Here is a 17,873-nt window from a genome sequence, read left to right on the forward strand (position 1 = left end):
GAAATTTTTGTATTACCTTGTTTCTCACAATTATCCACTGAAATAGAAACATTACAGTAATTCACAGAAACTTAGTTCCAGCATTCAGGAGGAGTCTTTCTTGCTCTAGCAGATAGTTTTTCCTATCATGTGAGCTGGCAAACAGGGAATATATTAAAGTTGATAAGGCTTCACTGACTAATTTTGACACAAGCTGAAATTCAGTTTACAAAATTTTTTTGTATATTTCTTTCTTCCCTTTCCCCACCCAAGCAGAAAAAAGCAAGACACAAGTCATCTGCCATACTAATGTATTCCATCTTTCAAAAAGAAAGACATGATTTTAATATCACTTAACAATATGTTAAAAAAGTAGCCAGTTAGGCTTCAGTGTTAATACAATTATACACTCTATAACAGATTTGATAGTGTGAGTACTGTTCTTCTTTAAATTTTCTCATTCTGCAAGTATTCTTACACAAGCTGGCTACAAGTCAGGAAGAAAAAAATCAAAACACAAATAGCGTAACTTGTACACTCTTAAACAGTAGATTGTGAAAGAACTGAGGGAATACTTGTCCCATAAGAGCCTCTTTTTCATGAAGTCCTGTCAGGAGAATTCTGGAGCAGATGAAAGCACAACTGACTAGGTCCATTCCTTTGTCAGGAGTCAGAATGACAAAACATAGCTAGATGCAGAAGTGACAGGAGCCACTGCAGATGATGCAACCTAGTATTTTGGCCTCCACCCAAGCCTAAGCAATTTAAAGTCTCTGAGGCCAAGGCATTCAGAAGGAGATGGAAAAGAGCTATTGTTCCAACTCCAACGGCATACAGCTACAATCAAGTAAGTCTCACTCACAGACTACAAGCACACAAGCTAACAAATTCAGGTAGAAAGTGGCAATTTTTCAGTCCGCAAGAATTATCAGGCCAAAGGGTTCAGTGCAGATCCACACAGCACTGGGGACAAGGCAAGGCAGCACTGGCTCAAGACCAGATAAGCTCTCAGCACAGCAGGACAGGTAAGTGGAGTTGTCATTCATTGATTCCTGCAGGGTTCCCTCCCCATATTGTGTCATTTCAATGTGCAGCAAAGGTGGTTTTTTTTAAGCTAAAATTGGACCAGTTGATGGAAAGTCTCTGCCTTGTCTGTCTGGCAGAATCCAAGCAGAATCTGAAAAGAAAAAGAGCAATAAAGTGAAACCAATATACTTAAAATCAAACCATGTGTGTTATCCCTCTTTTGGAGAGTAGCTCTCATTCAGAAAGATAAAACCTCTTAACAAAACCATACATAAAAAAAAAAAAATCACTTGTCCATCACTCAAATACATCATAAACCAGTTACTTTTAACACCACTGCATTATCACAACTAAGTGAAGGAGGCAGCAAAGAATGCTGCACATTCAGCAGCACAGAATATTGAATGTTAACTAGGAACAGAAATGGCATTGCTGTATTCACCAAAAGTTCTGAAAGGGTAAGAATGAGTGGTAGATGGTGTGCAAAGCATCATCAGTAATGGCACGGGACACTGCTGCTTCTCTTCTTAATACAGCAAAGCTGCATTGGAGACAAAGACCTAGGAAAAGAAGGTCTCTTTATAGTACAGCAGATAAGTAGCCCACGTGCCTGGAAGAAACACCTCTAGAACAAAAACCCTCTTATTTGCTCTCACTGACCACAGTTTATGCAATAACTGTGGAAAAGGCTGCCACAGGCAGGCTTTTCAGGGACTGTTAAACTGTGCTGAAGAACTTTATCAAGGCTTGCTTAGGCTAAAGGCTGCATGACTGCATCACAGCAGTGCAAACCTCTCTCTGGAAGGTTACAATGCTTCTGTAACAACTGAAAGCGAAAAAAGGGCGACAGACAGAAGGAGCACAATAAAACAGGTACAGTGGAAGGTTACAGTCAGACTTATTTTGTTCTTTCTGTGCTAAAGTTAGAAGCAGCATACAGTATTAATCATGATGTCAGGGTGTAATTAAAGTATCCATCTATTACACCACTACAAAGCAGGAAGAAAAGATGATGAATGAACTACGAGTAAAAAAATATGAATTCAGTAGGCCTGGGCAGTTCACTGCCATGAAGGGTTACTAAAACAAGCCATGCTACTAGCCTTCCAAGTATTATGCTGGGAATTACCAAATGGTAGAACCTAGGCATTAAAGGAGCCTTAAAGGCATTAAGTAGCTGTTTTTCCTCCTCTAAAATAGCATCTATCAGGGCTTTTCAGACACCTTTTCTAAACAGGCATATATAAAAAAAATGAGACAGTTGCACACTCTTCCTAACAGATGACAGCAAAGGAGTACATTCTGCCAATTACTGAATGGATTACTAAATTGCATGCTTTAAAGTGCTAACTCTTCACTTGGAATCACATTTGTCAAGTTCATCTCCAGAATTCAACTGCACCTCTACAAATGTAAGACACTGTTTCATTCATCCTGTTGAGAGTAAATAACTGATGAACATAACTTTTCTATTTACTGCAGATACTGCAAACTTGAAGGAAGCCAAGAATATTCCATAACAAAGGCTTATGCTATAGCAACACTAGCAGTACCTAACACATGCCACATTTCACCTGTAAAGCCTACATTTTGATTTAAAAAAAAAATCCTTTAATTGGCACCACTCAAAAAATAATTTTTGAGACTAGAGACCATGTACCCGTGACAATTTCATAGTCTTGCACATTGTAACTCCAAAAATAATCAGATATATGCATTTTGTAGCAATAATAAGCAGCAGTTGCACTCAGTTCTTTGCAAGACCCACACACACATTACATCCCAGGCATGTAGGCTGTGAAAACTATATAAATTTAGAAAAGAAATACATACTGAAAGCCCTTTCTTGAAACAAATGGCTTGTGTTGCTTTGTGAAATACTACTGCTGTGTCCTAAGTTATGTAATTGCTGGAAACTGAGTTATTTGTAACATTTCAGATTTGGCTACCATAATGAAAGGCTCACTAGATGTATTCATGGGGCACTAGCACAACCAGACACCACTGAAGAACAAATTTGAACAGATTTCTGTACTGTGGAAGAACATGTGCTACACTATTTAAACATAAGCTCATATTTGAGGAATACAGAGGTAACTAATATCACAGAATATTCTGAGTTGGAAGGGACCCACAAGGATCATTGAGTCCAACTCTCAATATGATGCACAAATCCTAAAATCAACCAAAGAGTACAGAAGAAAAAGCTTTCACAAGCACAAGTTTATATTATTCTTTTAGTGTCGCTGTACTAGGTCAGGTTGAATGGGGCTTTGAGCAACTTGTTCTAGTAGAGGGTGTCCCTGCCCATGGCGGGGGGGTTAGGACGAGATGGTCTTTTAACGTTCCTTCCAATCCAAACCATTCCATGATTCCAGGATAAGAATCTCCTCTTAAAGACTGGCATAAGCTACTATCCCACAGTTATACACCTCTACTTCATGTGCAATATAAAATTCCCAACTAACAGTTTCTGTAAACAAGGAAGAAAACAAAATGAACAGACCTTTCTGAAATATCTGTCTGCAAACTTATACCTAATAGCTTTTTTTTTTAAACACTAATCAGTATTTGGCCTGTGTGGATAATAGAAGAAATATTCACAACAACTTTGCTTATAAATAATGGTAATTGAGAATATTCTGAAGGCCTTGATGAGAACCTGGGGGACACACAGATAATTCTGGCACTCACTTCTGAATATGTGCTATTCAGCTATGAGCTGTGCCCACAGATCACAGCTCTGGTGATTGTTACAGTGTTCAGAATGTCAGCTGTAAAAGGATTTGCTTTGTTACAACACAGGCTTTTCTGCCAGGAGTTAGTTATTAAATTGTGGGTTGGTGTTGTTTTTCCTTGTTTTACAACCATGACATATGGAAAGAAGCAACAACAGCTTTATATACAGGGATTACAGCACTTTACCTTTTAAAATACTCCACTTCTCGTTCTGTTTCATCCATTTCCACGCTGTCTAGATCAATGTCTTTGGGTAGAAACACATCATCTACAAAGGAAAAATGATGACATTGTGTTAGATTCCAAGGGGAAGGGGGAAGGAGAGAGGAAGAAGCTGCATTAAAGATGTCTTTGGAGAACTGACTGAACCATGTAGATTATTTATTATTCATATTTACACTGAATTAATATACACTTATAATTAAAAAGACACTTCTTAAAAACCCTATACTAGTATCTCTGCCCAGACTTGAAGGAGTCACATTGGTAAAAAGGAAGAGATGAATCAACAGTAAACTTCCTGATTGCATGGGCGACAAAAGATACCATAAACCTGAAATACACGTAAGAGTAGCCAATATACAGAGGGCTTGATGAATCAGATAGCTGTTGAATGCCTGAAATTTTTTGGTATTACTACTGAAAAGGTAGCTCTAGAAATATTTTTAAAACAGTATTTATAAAGAAAAATACTTTGAAACTTCTGGGTTGTAGAGCTGCTGTACGCCCTCTGGGACATGATGATCAGGCTGTGTCTGCAAGAGTTTGTCATAATAGTAACCATTAGACTTTATTAAAAAAACCCCAACCCAAATATTAGCACATTAACATATGACTTGAGTTGCATGGCCTCAGCTATCACAAAGAAGTCACTGTAGAGCCTGTTGGTATATTGTACTGCCTTGGGGTGATTGTATCCCATACTGCTATTCTATGCCCAGAAATTAATTTTGTGCCTTTCTATACCTTTAAACTGAGCCTGAGAGGGGAGAGAGAAAAAAAACCGAGCAAACTCTTCAAAGCAGTTTGCAGTTTGTTTTCATGTTTCAAGGACACACAGAGATCCAGACTCCTCTCTGTGTTCTGCTGCAGCAAGAGAGAGGAGCGGGAGGAAGCACTGCTTGCTTTCCAGCCAGCCTTCGGCTACTTTTTCTCCAGAGAGACAGAGTTGAACTTTTGTTTTCCTGGGACTTTGATTTTTTCCCTTTTTCTCTGCTGGACTGTCTTCAACATCAGAACACATCGGGAGTTTTTCCACCGAGGTGGAAGCCCTGGAGGTGGGCCCATCATGACCCCGGCTCCAAGGCGGGGGAGAGAGGCTACCTACAGAAGGACTCTGAAATTTTCCCAGGTTTTCTCTCCACAGTGAGAGGTTTTATTATTTAGCATTATTTTCCTTTTCCCGTGTGTTTGTTAAATAAATAGTTTTATCTCTTTCACTTTCCTTCGAGGAAAATTTATTTTTTCCCGAACCTGGTGGGGAGGGGTGGTTGTAACCTGCCTTCTATCAGAGGATATTTTCCTCCAAATTTGTCCAAACTAGCACATATCTCAGCATATGGATCTCTTTGGTACTTTAAAAAGAAATGCATCAGAAAGCACACATTTTTGTAGAAACCAATTTGAACGTATTCCTCTTGAAGTTTCCTTCTCACTACATATACACTCCAATCTCATTCCTGAAGCAGCTCTACAATACATTCCAAAAAATGGGTGAGACAAAGAAAGTAACCAAAACCAACAAATACACACCTGGACTCCAGAATCCTTGAGATTAGGAGAACAGACAACTCATGGTAAAGACACTTAAGGCAGTTTAAAAGTTGCATGTATTTGCCATTCGACTTACTTCTGAAGAAGCAGAAAGTCCTACAAACACTCCTAGCATTCTTCAGCCTCTTTATAACAAGTTAAAATACTCTTCCAGAAGAGATTTCTTTAAGAAACAGAGATTTCACCAAAAGCAGTAATATTCACTGCTTTAACACTTCATTTTAAAACTTAGCTAAAACCCCCTAGCTTTGTTTCCCTCTTTTCATGTTCTCTCAATTACCCTAGTTCTACTTGTTTTTTTCTAAGTTCAATTTCTGTGTCTTTGCTAATTTGGTACATCAACCCTATATCTTAAAAAAATTATAACTACATGAAAAATCATGTATTACAGTATCTTTCTTGTAGCTCTCAAGTCAGAATTACTTAAAGTAAAAATCCAGTCCCAACTCTACAGAGAACAGCACAACGTTTTCTTGATAAATTTAGAAACATGTCCCTGTATTTTTTCACACTTGAACATTAACTTTTGGAAATTGTAAGTATACCTGATTAAAACAGGAGAAAAAAAATGGTGGAGGCAGGGAAGAGGACAAGATGCAGGAAGGGACCTGCATTCTCCTACAGTAAACACCCTCCACCACCTCCCTCTTCCATATTTTCTCTTTCAAATGTCTCCAGTCTTCTTTTTCTGCTCCCAGTTCTAGAGTACTGTCTTGCTTCAATCACTGGAGTACATTCTTCTTGATAAATTAAAAGAGCCAAAACCCAAACACCACAACAGAGTATGCACAAGAACTAATATCAGAGAAAATGGTTCCCTACTGTATTGCTGCTTGACTGATATAGAATGGAAACATCAGGCATCAGATTTAAGAACAAAGATAGTGGGCTCACCCAACCCAACAATGAAATCACTAAAAAAAAACCCCTTAGCACTTCCAGCAACCAGGAATTAGGTTTACATTTTTGTAACAAAGCTTAACAAATGTAAGTATTTTGAAACACTGGCAGCAACTGCCAAGGCATGAAGGTCTATCTTGTTGTGCTTACCAGTCAGAACAGCAGCGTGATTTGGCGTACATTGAATTTATGCAACATTACCACTCAGCTACCAGGTGATCCCAGGGGAATGACCAGGTGCTCTGAGCAGACAAGTGTCCACTAAAAAACTGCCATCCCAACTGGTAGTCCCAGTAGGGATCAAGGATGTGCAGGAATGAAGAGGTGCCGGAGAACAGCAGTTTGATTATTGTGCTGACAAAGCCAAGGGGCCAGAACTGCACACGCTTTTCAGCTCTGGTATTAGTTGTTGGCTATGTTCAGGCAAACAAAAAAGTAAGTTGGAAATAATTTTATTCAAGTGCAACTTACTTAAGTCAATCTTCTATGGTTTTATTATTTCTGTCTGAGAAATAAAAATATGCTGTTTACTAGAACGAGCTAATATGGAGAACACACTCAATTTGATCAACTAATTAACATCCCGCTGCAACTTTTCACGCCGGCAAATAAAAAATAGTAAATTAGTTTTTTGTATTCATTTACTTAGCTGCTAATGTAATTAATATAAGAAAGGAATTATTTCCACTCAAAAAAATGCATATTTATGCATGAATGACCATTCTTTGACTGCAGAATCCCCTTACTTCCCTTGCCTAAAGACCAACTTCATACTATACTCTTAATGCTGCATAAGAAACAATCTTGCTTTTAAAGAAATTCAAAATGGATTTCAGCATACTATTGAATTAAATGATGTATTTATTTTAAGCAAGAAAAAAAAGCGAGACTCCTGGAAAGTCTAACTGACAAAACCCCCTACAAAACCTACAGCACATGCTCGTTCATTTATTTTTGAAAGCATCCTACACCTCTTTACTAGAACACTATCTTATCTCTTAATTGTTATAATTCTGATGACTTGAGTTTTCCTGGCACCAGTTTTTCAGTTTCTCTAATTTACATTGGCAGGGAAGCCTAAAGATAAAGATGTCAGACTTCTGGAATTAAATGGTAACAACAGAAAATAACCCAAGTTCTTCAACTTTTTTACACACTTACCAATGGAACTGTTGACTTTGTCCCCTTTTTTCTTCTTGTTTTTCTTGTTCTTGCCTTTTGGTTGAGGAGAATCTGCAAGTATTAGCTTATTATTTTGCTGCTGTTCACTTGGTGATGGGGATTCACTTGTTACAGGTGCTTTCTCTTCCTTTACATGGTTCAACTGTTTTTTGTTGTTATTGTTTAATTTCTTCTCATCTTTTTTAGGTTCTGCAAGTGTTGGGAGCTCTGCTGCTTTTGCTTTGGATTCTATTTGGTTTCTGGTTTTAGTCTGAATCTCAGCTGCTTTGGGGGATTCAGCAGGCTTTTTCACTTGTTCAACACACTGTTTGTTCATCTGTTTTAGCTTCTGTTTGCTGTTTCCTTCTTTATGTTGATGCATAATATCAAGCAGAAAAGAGAGGGGCTCATGCTGCTTTACACTGCCCTCTTTCTGATAAAGCAGCTTTGAGTCTCTAGTGTTTACAGCATTGGACAGTTCACAGCCCGTCTCTAGAACCGGCCTCTGTTCAGTGTGGTTCACATGTCTTGACAGTGAACCGGCTGAGGTTTCCATCTTTTCTGATTGCTCAAGGGTACCATTCTGAATGTCTTCAGGTGCATTTGGGACAGGTTCCTTCACTGCCTGGCAGTTCCTAGTGAGCAGGTCCACCTTCGGACAGTCCTTACTTGTTCGCTCTTTCTTCTTTTTCTTTACAGCCCTCAACTGCTGAAGCTCTTGGAGTCGTTGTAATTCCTGTTTCAGTCTCTCTTCTTCCTCTTCCTCACGCCGCCTCTGCTCCTCAAGCAACTGGTGATGCTCCCTCTCCCTGGCTTCAGCTTCAAGTCGAGCTTTTTCCTCAAGCTGCAAAGTAGTAATAGGTTTACTGAAAGTGACAAATATTTTGGAAATTTAAGAGTCTTAGGGATTATTACTACTTTTCTTCATGAACGTTATAAATCCTAGGATGTGAACATATGAACATACTTAATCTGTAAGTCTGCAGAGCAAACAAACGAGTATACAAAGGCTGCCCTTTTAAATACATTACAATCCCTTATTCACATTTTCTATGTTTCTGTAACTCATTTGACCATTGTTAATACCAGCTGTTGATCTTTTCTTCACTACTGCTAAGCCTAACACAGTCAAAGTTTTCTATTTCCACAAAACACTCAGTTTCTTTCTCAAAGACTGTGTGTATTACTAAGGTAACTCAGGTTTGCATCAGTTGTATCATTTACCTGTTCTCTTGCTTTGGTAGCAGAGTTGCTCTGTTTCAGACTTCAGGAATGTTAGGAAGAACAATCATTAAAAACAGTCTGCACCAAAATACTAAGCAATTAATAGTTACATCAGAAGATGTCAAAAATTCTAAGGATGGCAGTTTTCTATTGTCAGCCATTAGTTCATTAACGAAAACAAAGTCACAAGGGATTTTTGCCAGCCATTGCTGCCAATGCCTAAAACTTTGCTGTGCAGCACTGATCTTGCAAGCATCATTAGCAAAATGAAACAGTCATACAATGAGAACAATCACGACCATTTATTTTCTTGCACATTTAGAGGTGCCTGTATGGCATTACTTTTTCACAGTTACGGAAGTCATTCAAAAAACCCTATGAGAATTTTCCATATCTTATGCTCAAACTGCACTGTAAGAGCAAAGTGAATTGTGCATTGCAAATTTTACGAAGTTAGTTTTATTTATAAATAATCCACTAAACCCTCAAGATGCTGAATATTGCTACAACATGAACATAAAGAATTTAACTTGTGAACATTAGGTCTTGCAAACCCATGGAAGCATTTAAAGAATGCGAAAGTAGTGCCAGAAGAAAATCCACAAACAAGAAAATATTTACAGTGAGATCACATAACACGCTTAGCAGAAACTAAAAACATTCAGCAACCAATCTCACTGTGCCTTGAACTTTATACTTAAGGCTGATACTTGAACTGCTGTAAGAAAAGGTCTCCTGCTTGTTCCAACTCAAAAAAAAAAGGGTCTTTCCTCTATTATTCCTCTTTCATATTTTCTCTATCTTATCTTCAGCACATACCGTTTCCAAAAAATAATTTCACTGTTAGACACTGGAGTTTTTTAGAAACCTTTTTTGCCAATTTTTATTTGAAAGCAACCTGTAATTTTTTCTTCCCTTACCCCCTCCCTGAAGCTTGCCACTCCAGCTTGGGATAACCCTTTGCATCATCACGCGGCACAGCACTTAACCTCTGTCAATCAGGACAGCAAGGTGCTCAGTGCAATTATTCTAAAAATACCAAATCACAACTCTTCCTCTCTCATAAAAGCACTGACCTACGTTTTCTGGCTTCCTACAGAGATACTTTACCAAAACCTATATCCCAATACAGCGACACTGACTTTCTAACTTTGCCCACTTTTACAAGTCAATGCTACAAAACTGTAAAATTTGTTACATTTCTGATACTCAGAAATAACCTTCTGAAGTGTGGAAAATTCCAATATAAAGCTGACTTGCACCAAAACACATGACAATGGCATTGTGAGGAATCCTCCCAGTCTAGTACATAACTCCTCAGGTAGCACCAGAACAGGTAAGTCAGCTGTGTAAAAACAAACTGGCAGTGTATCACAAACGACACAGAAAACAATTACAGCATTAGGATAAATCAGTATACTGTTTTATCCTAATGGCATACTTAAGGAGAGTGCACAGATTTAAAAATGTGAGGTCTAGAATAAATACATTTTTATGTCTTACCTTTCTTTGCTTATGCCTGGCTCGCTTGGCTGCACGAGAACTGCTTACTGGTTTGGTTTCAGAGCTGTTTATAAATTGTAGCAAGTCTTCCACCTTTCGATGGTCAACAACACTTTCCCTTTCAGAGATCTGATCTGGTTTCTTCGGCTGTTCCTCCTTCCTTTTTGTTAAACGTAAACGAAGCTTTTCTCTCATCTCTGCATAATTTCTACTGGTTGGTGCAGCTGGAGGCTGAAGGACACAAGACAAAAATTTAGTGACTAAATGGAAAAATTTCACTGACTTAATGCTTTTGAGATTCTGAAATTTCAGAGACCTTCAAATAACATGGCAGGTCCAAACCTGACTGCCAAACTCATTGTTTGTATGTGAACCTAAAGTACATTTAACAGGCAACAGACCTGCCAGACTTGGTGATGGCTTCTGAACTACACTTTCCAACTGAAAGAATAGCTGATCTTGAGGAGGATGGCATGAGTGAGAAGACAAAGAAATAACCTCTAAAAGCAAGAAAAAAATACTGTGACTTATATTTCCATATTCTCTTGTGATTGGTATGCCATATTTGAAAATTTCAAAGGAGCAGACATTTGCCAACCTGTTTCAGAGGTTGGGCTACACAGGCCTCTGGGTCTGTTTTTATTTCCTATGAAATCTGTTTCAGAGGTTGGGCTACACAGGCCTCTGGGCTGTACCTGTGAAGGGCTGATTATCCTGCACTGAAGCCTGCCAGCACACCCTCCAGCAGAGTCCCATCAATAACTTAACACTGCTGCAAGTGGAATCCTTGCATCATGTTTTATATCTGTATTCCCAACCGCTGCTCCTGCCTCTCAACTTCTCATTGCTTCTCCCCTCCTGATGCCTTACCCCCTCTGCTCCTGTACCAGATCTGGTGCCCATCTGTTCGCAGCTACACCAGTTCAACTCACTAAACCAGCAAAAGAAAGCCTATTAACTTAAAAATCCTGTCGTGTTCTGCCACTTCAGCGAAATGAGTAACTTACTGTGCTGTCAGATAACTATCAAACAGATCAAGCATGGACATAGTGGGAACATGCAAGGAGAAATGGGATCCCCTCCTGGCCACTTTAAGCCACAGGGCAGGGGCTTTTATTTCACTTGAAGCATTAACACGAAACTGCACCTGATCAAATACACGGCAAAAAAACTGAGCTTTTACTTCAAATAGGAAAAATGCCAGCAACTCAAATTGTACCATTAAACTGATTATTAAAACTGGTCATACATAGATTTACAAGTTAAGAAAAAATTAATGTGTTACATTTTAGCTAAGAATCTAGAGTTTTTTCTCCTTTTTAAAAATCATATTGAAGTGACTACTTTGAGGATTGCTATTTTTACAGATAGCAGACTAGCTCATAAATTGCCATAAAGATTTAAACTAATACCCTATATAAAGTGTACTCTTACCCAACCTCATCACATTAATTGTAACTACAGTACTACAGAGGAGCAAATGAATTTTGTGAAGTTACTTAAATGGCTCAATGCCACTGTTTGCAGTTTCAGTCAAACATGGTACCTATTATTCAAGTCAGTTGCTTCCTAAATCTTTTAGTCATTTTTATTGCTCTTAAATGCTTTGAACTGGAAACGTTTATTTCAATCCTTCATTTCAAAGAAGAAAATTACTTTTTAACTCCTTTTACAACTTCTTGAGTGAGTTCCAATGCCATTCCCTTAGATGCAGTCTGATAAATCACATGCAACTGATGACAAGTAAGTGACAAAAAAGCAAACAAAAGCAATTTAAAATACAAAAACTTACTCCTCCATGGCCGAAGAACTCACAGTAACAGCAGTCACAGTATTTTCCTTCCTTCTGATTTGTAGAAGTTGAGGTACTGGAGCTATGCTCTGAACAGCTATCTTCATCCTGGCTCTCCTCTCCATCATACTGCTGATGATCGTACGTGTTACTGTTCTCACAGCGATGGCCCTCACAATCAGGATCACTATGTCAAATTAAAAAAAAAATGCTTATAAAACTCTAATGGTAATAAATAAGATATATAATGTTATAATTATATATATATATGTTAAAAAAACAATAATGAAGGTTTTTTTTAAAAAAACATATACAGTTATATCTGCATCTTCCAGGAATAATGGTTCTCATTGGTGGTGATATCAGCCACCAGTGATGTATCAAATCCTAAAGCCTTCATCCACTAGCTTGCAAATGGAGACATTCAAAACCAAGCAGTAGGATAAAATGATACACAGGAAAGTGCTTTATAAAAAACCAGTTTAGTGACTCCCTGAAAAAGCAGCCTAGAGAGTGAGTTTTGAAACTGTTTTTCCTGGCTTTAAACAGGCAAACTATTTTAGAAGTAGCGACTCTAGCTTTTTAAAATGGAATAGTTTTGAAACTGCTGCCCATCTCACCACTTATGGTGAGTTTCAAATGCAGTTGCAATTCCCTGGTTTTAGATAGATTTTCAACCTCTTGACTTAAAGAAAAAATCCAAGGTCAGCTAAAACCAAAAAGTGCCCATTATCCTGTCTGCAGCTTGATTCTGAAGGGGAACTACTAGCACATCTCTTCAATAAGAAGGTACATGGCAGTTGATTCCCCCCGAACTCTGTGTAACTGTGCACACAACTTTTCCACTGTCCAGGTCTTCTAAAACTCATGCGATTTTGCTTCAAAATAAAGTATTTAAAAAAAACCCCTCTCATCCGTCATTAGTATTTCTTTGTTCTCATGCTAGAAAGGTGAAAACAGGCCATAGTGTCTTATCTAGCAAATATGTATAAATCTTCTCTCTAACCTCACTTCCCCTCCCCAGAATGCAATCACTGCTTCTGGGTCTCTCCCAGTTCTTTTTTTTATTTTTATTTTTTTTTAAATAAAAATATCATGTTAGAACCTGGAAAGGATGATAAAAAGTTGGATTTCTACAGTGTCCAATAGTCTATATTCAATTATTTCCCTGCGCTAGGTAAGAAAATTTCTTCACAAAATTGCAGTAATTTCTCAAGTATGAAAGAACACTTATCTCGAGATATCATCAATAAAACCAGTTGATAACATAAATAAGGGCATTTTTAAACGTATTTACCAAATTCTACCTAAATCTCACATCATCTTCTGAAAACTTACAGCAGCCAGAAGACTACATTCACAGCATCCATGATCACAGCCTTACAGGTCACAGAGAGCTCAGAGCAATGATTCAACTGCTTTTCTGTTATGCCTTCCCCCTTCAGACACATCAAAGAGCTGGCACCATTGTCAGCCTGCCACAGTACATAACACTACCAGAAAACAGCTCCAGCAAAGTCCTTCCTACCTCCAAGACCTTTGAAAACCTTCAGAAATCACAACATCCTTCCACACTATAACCACTGCATAAATGTTAGGACTGATATCCAAGAAGTCTTAGGTGTTAGTCAGGAAAATGTGTCACTATGTGGCAGGTTTCAAGACCACGTATGACCTCTCTATAGTTTTAGCTAAACTGCAGACCAAGTTTTCACAGCTTTTAATTCCTGCTTGCCATGTAATGCCAAAATGATAGAAAACAGGTATGTTATACAAGAGATTTGTGTCTCAGCAGCAGCAATCGTTACCAGCAACAAGAGTAAGAAAGATTAGTTTGACTTGTATATCCCAGGTAACATTTCTAAAAGTGAACAAATGTTTGTTTGCCTCTAAATTCAGTAACTGGACTTCACCATGGAAATCATATTTGTGAAGTCTCACACCAAGTTACATACTAAATATCTGCATTTGGTTTCATTTGCCGAACACAAACACAGCCTTCATGCCACAACCAGTGGCAAAGGAGATGAGGTATCTGTATTTTCATTTCCCTTCTATTGTAAAAAAGAATGGCAAGAATAACAACGAACTTACCTGCAGACACTTGGTGGGGCACTTACAGAGCTGTCCGTGGTTGAAGTAGGAGGTGCAACTGTAGTAGGACAAAGACCTGAATGAGGATCCACAAATCCAGGGGCTGTTGCAGCAGTTTTGGGGAAAGAAGGAGCAGCAAGATTTGGAAGATGTGGCGTAGAGGCTGGAGACAATGCAACAGGAGACAGTGAAGGGAGGGATGCTAAACTGGTAGGACTATTTCGTGGTGCAACTGGTGCAGAATGTCTATGGTCCTCTTTATTAATATTGTGGAACACTTCACCTAAATTGGGGGAAAAAAGAAACCACTTACAATTAAAAATAATTAGTAAGTCCGCATAAACTATCCATAAAATCATACAAAGTACTGTATATTCTCAGTTTCTGTAAAAATCAGTAATATTTCAACACATTTCTATTACCAATTTCAAACCCTAACATCAAGATCTTTCACAAAGTTATTTAGTTCAGGAGTACAGAGACTAACTCAGGAGTAATAACAGCAGCAATTAACCAAAATCATCAAGATACATAATATTACTAAATTAAACACTTACATAAATCCTTATGGTTAGCTAAAAGTACTTGAGCCAGTTACTGATGCTGTACGTGAGTTACAAATCCTTACCTATCGATGAAGGTCTCTTGGATGATACTTTGAACTGGTTGCTGCTTGACTGCACTGTAGTTGCTGTGCAGGAGACAGAAGAAGTGGCAGAAGAAGTTGCCATGACAACTTTATTAGCTTCCATAAAGGCATCCTGGAAATTATACAGACATTTCTTCTTTGCAGCATTTTTTTTCTCTTTGCTGTCAGTAACTGCTGTTGTTTCATTGCTAGATGTAGTAGGAAGTGCTTCGGGTCTCATTTCTGAGAGTGCTGGTGCTAATATATCACTCCCTTCAATTGAAACACACAGAGTAATTAAGAATCACATAATTACTGAAGTGTCTTTATAGGATTTAGAATTACACATTCAATAATTCAGATGCAGACATAGGATATATTGTTAATGTTGGCTTAGTAGGATTAGTGAAGGGAATCCTCCTTTCCCCCTCCATCCTCCCAAATAATGTAGTTGTAACAAAATGTGCTGGGAAGTCTCAGAGCAGAATCACAAACCCTAAAAATACAATTTTAAGGATGTTACTAAATATGTTAACAAGTAGCAAATGTGCTACAGATATCTTCATCCATTTATTATTAAAAAATTTAAATTGCACACCATTTTACATGCTATGTATATAATCTTCACTATCTGAAATCCAGGCTGGCCACAAAACAATTGTAAGATGGAACAACATATCCTTTTATCAATACAAAATGATAAACCATTTATTTATTTATTTGAAATTCCAGTTAACAGAAAGACCTTTGTGATAGACCTTCCAGATGAGTCTGCCACCAACCATCTGTTGGAACAGCTACCCATAACTACATTTGTAAATGGATGAGCTGTCCTACTGGGGAAGTTTTCTGGATGTTTTTAATGCTTTTCTTTTTAAGTATCACTGTAGTAGCTTGACACAACTTAGCAGCAGATGAGTCTGAAAAAGAAAGCCAACACACAAAACCCCCAAGCCTCCTTTTTCATACAAGTCAAATAAACCAAAAAAAGCTTTTTAGTATTTGCTAGGATGTGAAGGGAAAGATCTCTCTCTCATTTTCCTTTTATTCTCTTTCACTTTAACCATTAGGATTTCCAAATGCTTCCTGGCTTAAATTAATTTTTTTCTTGACTTATCCCTCTGTCTTCCTGAATGACAATTCAGTTATCTGTGTGCATTGTAAGAAGTAGGACACAGTACCACATTACTAGTGCTCTTACTACCCTGTAGAAGTAAGTCAGGTTTTTGTGGCAGAAGTCTAGAAGCTATTTAAGTTTCCCTTTACTTGCCATTTCTCTACAATACTAAACTTCTGAAGACAAACATAACTCTACAATGACCATAGGTGAAAAGCAGCATGCTATTTGTTTGCCTTTAGCATCTTCTCCCCAGTATGTAAGAATTTATTCTTCAATTTTCAGCCCCACTGGAGTAGAAGTGGCAGCAAATCTGCCAGAATCCCATCTTTAAAAACCATGGTGATAAAACCCACCATTCCTAAAAAGAAACATAAACCAGAAGGCTTTTAACTAGTCAGTGCGAAGTAGTAACAAACCCTCACCAGGAATCGTGTCAGGCAAAAATGTAGCAGGATTCCAGTTCTTGTCATTCATCACCTCTGAACCCCAAAGACTTATAAATTTAGAGCTATTCCAATCTGGAGTGCTCCCAAAACAGCTTGGATAAATATGATCTTGGAGAGATGCATTGAATACTTGATGCTTGTTTGTATGATTCTGAACTGGAGCTGGTGGTAATGCCTACAAAAACAGAGTATTTTCTCCATTAATATTCTGTTTGCTTACACAGTCACTCCAACAGCAATATTCAAATCATAGTGTTTTAATTGCAAAAAGCATTATCAAAAGCATAATAGAGAGTATTTCCCAGAATGATAAAAAGACTGATTTGCTGATAATTAATGCAGATAATATATTACATAGATTGCATGTACATGTATATATTTTATACTCACAAAGCATTGCTTTTAGAAGCAACGAAACGATGAATACAAATATCCAAATCTCAAAAAATATTTGTGTTAATATATAATTAAAACCAGTATTTGTATGAATTTAGAACTTGTTAGGAATTACTACTTTTCAAAGCACAAGCTGCCTAAACAAACTAATCTTCTCTGACATGACAATTATTTCCACAGAAGACAGTTGTAAAAAAGGGATTACAGACACTTCATCATTGAAAATAAGGACAAGAGAAAAAGAAATAAAACATATAAACCAAAAGTTTTTCTCCTGTTTTTTTCATTTTCAAGTATTAAGTGGTTCCTTACTTAAAATCAACAGGCCAGGAATACACCCTTTCCTTTTAAGAATGAACTGGTGGAAAAAAAAAAAAAAGGGAAGCAAACACTTTCTCTTGTTTTATAGAAACAAGTTGTTCTGGCTCACCCCATTTCTTCTGGCTGAAATTGTTTACACACATTCTAAAATAAACTTTCTCCCAGAGACTTCATGCAACACAAACATTATATTCAATTACTGCCACCTTTAAAAAGGCCAAGGCAAAGCAGGTTTGTTCTCTTTTTACACTAGATTTGATGCACATTAAAAGCTATGCAGAAGTATAGATATTAAAAATATCAGTTAAGTCCAGTGACATTTCAGACATGAAACTCCTGGCCAAACAACTTACATACCCAGTCTCCCTTTTTTATACAGAAGCACTTTCATTATCTGACTAATGGTGAATGTGCAAGGGGCTGGAATAACCTGCATTAAAAGAAAATTCATATACATGGGTGCAAAGAAATACTTATCATGGTTTCCAAAGGACAGCAGTGGGTTGTTGCTGGTACATTGCAGCTATGGAACAGAGGTAAGGAAGGGACACCCAAGGCAGGAAAACCCAAAGTGGACGTTAAGAAGGACAAAAAGTGCAAGGAACAGTCATCTTGGTGAACTATTCTACTCTCTTTGCAACCACAGGATCACTGGATCAGACCAGGAGATGGACAAAGATGTGCCTAATGACAAAGACTTTGCCCCTCTCAGCAGCACCCACACTTCAACCACTTTAAACAGTATGGGAAACAACATCCCATTAGCAGGAA

The 17,873-nt window shown here is 37.8% G+C and overlaps 1 protein-coding gene across 2 annotated transcripts in view; it reads right to left on the reverse strand.

The window, feature by feature from the left end:
- Positions 1 to 273: 273 nt before the first annotated feature.
- Positions 274 to 17,873, reverse strand: part of FAM193A (family with sequence similarity 193 member A) — a 41,111-nt gene continuing 23,511 nt past the window's right edge. For both annotated transcript variants that reach the window (XM_017727734.1, XM_017727733.1), the window contains 8 exons: positions 16,362 to 16,560; positions 14,820 to 15,092; positions 14,192 to 14,474; positions 12,098 to 12,284; positions 10,306 to 10,536; positions 7,579 to 8,422; positions 3,931 to 4,012; positions 274 to 1,156 (listed from right to left, as the gene is read on the reverse strand). In XM_017727734.1, coding sequence (XP_017583223.1) covers positions 1,063 to 1,156; positions 3,931 to 4,012; positions 7,579 to 8,422; positions 10,306 to 10,536; positions 12,098 to 12,284; positions 14,192 to 14,474; positions 14,820 to 15,092; positions 16,362 to 16,560 — 2,193 coding nt within the window. In that variant the 3' untranslated portion in view covers positions 274 to 1,062. The remainder of the gene's footprint in view (positions 1,157 to 3,930; positions 4,013 to 7,578; positions 8,423 to 10,305; positions 10,537 to 12,097; positions 12,285 to 14,191; positions 14,475 to 14,819; positions 15,093 to 16,361; positions 16,561 to 17,873) is intronic.

The sequence above is a fragment of the Corvus brachyrhynchos genome, unplaced genomic scaffold (genome assembly GCF_000691975.1).
Source record: "Corvus brachyrhynchos isolate BGI_N302 unplaced genomic scaffold, ASM69197v1 scaffold80, whole genome shotgun sequence".
NCBI classification, from domain to species: domain Eukaryota; kingdom Metazoa; phylum Chordata; class Aves; order Passeriformes; family Corvidae; genus Corvus; species Corvus brachyrhynchos.